The sequence below is a fragment of the Oxyura jamaicensis genome, unplaced genomic scaffold (genome assembly GCF_011077185.1).
Source record: "Oxyura jamaicensis isolate SHBP4307 breed ruddy duck unplaced genomic scaffold, BPBGC_Ojam_1.0 oxyUn_random_OJ13504, whole genome shotgun sequence".
In the NCBI taxonomy this organism is placed as follows: Eukaryota; Metazoa; Chordata; class Aves; order Anseriformes; family Anatidae; genus Oxyura; species Oxyura jamaicensis.
Genome location: NW_023305750.1, coordinates 1 through 1,415, shown reverse-complemented (window position 1 = coordinate 1,415; position 1,415 = coordinate 1). Strand labels below are relative to the sequence as shown.

Genomic DNA, 1,415 nt, shown 5'->3' with positions numbered 1-1,415 from the left:
GCTGGGTGCCCCCAGTATGGGGTCCTGGGGGCACCCATGGGTGGGGCGGTGCCACCGTGCCCATGGGGACACCTTGGGGGACAAGGTGATGGCTGTTGGTCGCCCCTGGGTCCTTCGGAGATGCCACCAAGCCCTTGGGGACACCCCAAGCGATGGCACCGTGCCCGTTGGTCACCCCTGGGCCCCTCAGAGATGCCACCACGTCCCTGGGGACACCTTGGGTGACAAGATGATGGCTGTGGGTCACCCACGGGTCCTTCGGAGATGCCACCAAGCCCTTGGAGACACCTTGGGTGACGCGGTGATGGCCGTTGGGTCACCCACGGGTCCTTTGGAGATGCCACCGCGCCCACGGGGACACCCCAAGCGACGGCACCGTGCCCGTTGGTCACCCACTGTCCCCTCGGAGACGCCACCAGGCCCACGGGGCCGCCCGGCCGGGGGCACGGCGGCCACCCCTAGCCCACCTTGGGCGGGTTGGTGGCCCGGACGCCCTGCTCGTAGGTGACGCGCTGGCTGATGAGGAACTGGGCGGCCTGGGTGGCGGCGGGGGGGCCGGTGATGGTCACCCTGCGGCTCCGGGTGCCGGGGATGAAGTCGCCCTTCTTGGAGATCTGGATGCGGGCGCCCGTCAGCTCCTGGTACTCCACCAGCGTCTTGCCCCCCTTGCCCAGGATGGCTCCCACCAGGTTCTCCGGCACCGCGATCTCCACCAGCTCCTTGGCCCCCTCCGCCGGCTTCTCGGCGGCCAGGAAGGAGCCGCCGGCGGCCACCAAGGGGGCGGCGGGCCCCAAGTAGCCGTTGGCCAAGGAGCCCAAGGCGAAGGCGGGCGCGCCGGGGCCGCCGGCCGCATCGTTCGCGTACGAGGCCAAGAGGTTGGCGGCCGCCGCCGGCGTGGCCCCGGCCGCCACCGCCGCCAAGGCGGCCGAGCCCAAGCCCAAGGCCGGCGCCGGGCCGTAGCCGTAACCGGCCAAGGTGTTCAAGGCGGCGCCGATGGCCAAGAGGTCGCCGCCGGAGAAACCGGGAGCGGCGGCGAAGGCGCCCAACGCGGCCGGCGCGGCCAGGACGGCGGCGGGCGGCAGAGCGTCGGCGGGGCCGGCGTAGGGCGAGCCGGTGGGGTTGGAGTTGGCCACGGGGCCGGCGACGTTGGCGTAGCTGATGTTGAGGCAGCTGCTGCTCTGCGGGTCCTCCTGGATCCTCTGCACGATGGCGCGCACGGCGGCGTGCAGCTGGGCGGCCTCGCCGCTCACCGTCACCACGCGCTCCTGCAGGTTGAGGCCCTCGGGCTTCTGGCTGAGCTGCACCCAGGCGCCCGACTGCTCCATGATGGCCTTCACCGTCGCGCCCCCCTTGCCGATGATGAGCCCCGCCGTGCTGTTGGGCACGATCAGCTTGGCCTAGGGGGCGGGGGGGGG

At 72.7% G+C, this 1,415-nt stretch overlaps 1 protein-coding gene across 1 annotated transcript; it reads right to left on the bottom strand.

The window, feature by feature from the left end:
* Positions 1-395: 395 nt before the first annotated feature.
* Positions 396-1,397, bottom strand: LOC118158826 (RNA-binding protein Nova-2-like; the record flags this gene model as incomplete). Its single annotated transcript, XM_035313512.1, has 1 exon — positions 396-1,397. A coding segment is annotated over one exon (939 nt), but the record flags the coding sequence as incomplete, so codon positions are not given.
* Positions 1,398-1,415: the final 18 nt, after the last annotated feature.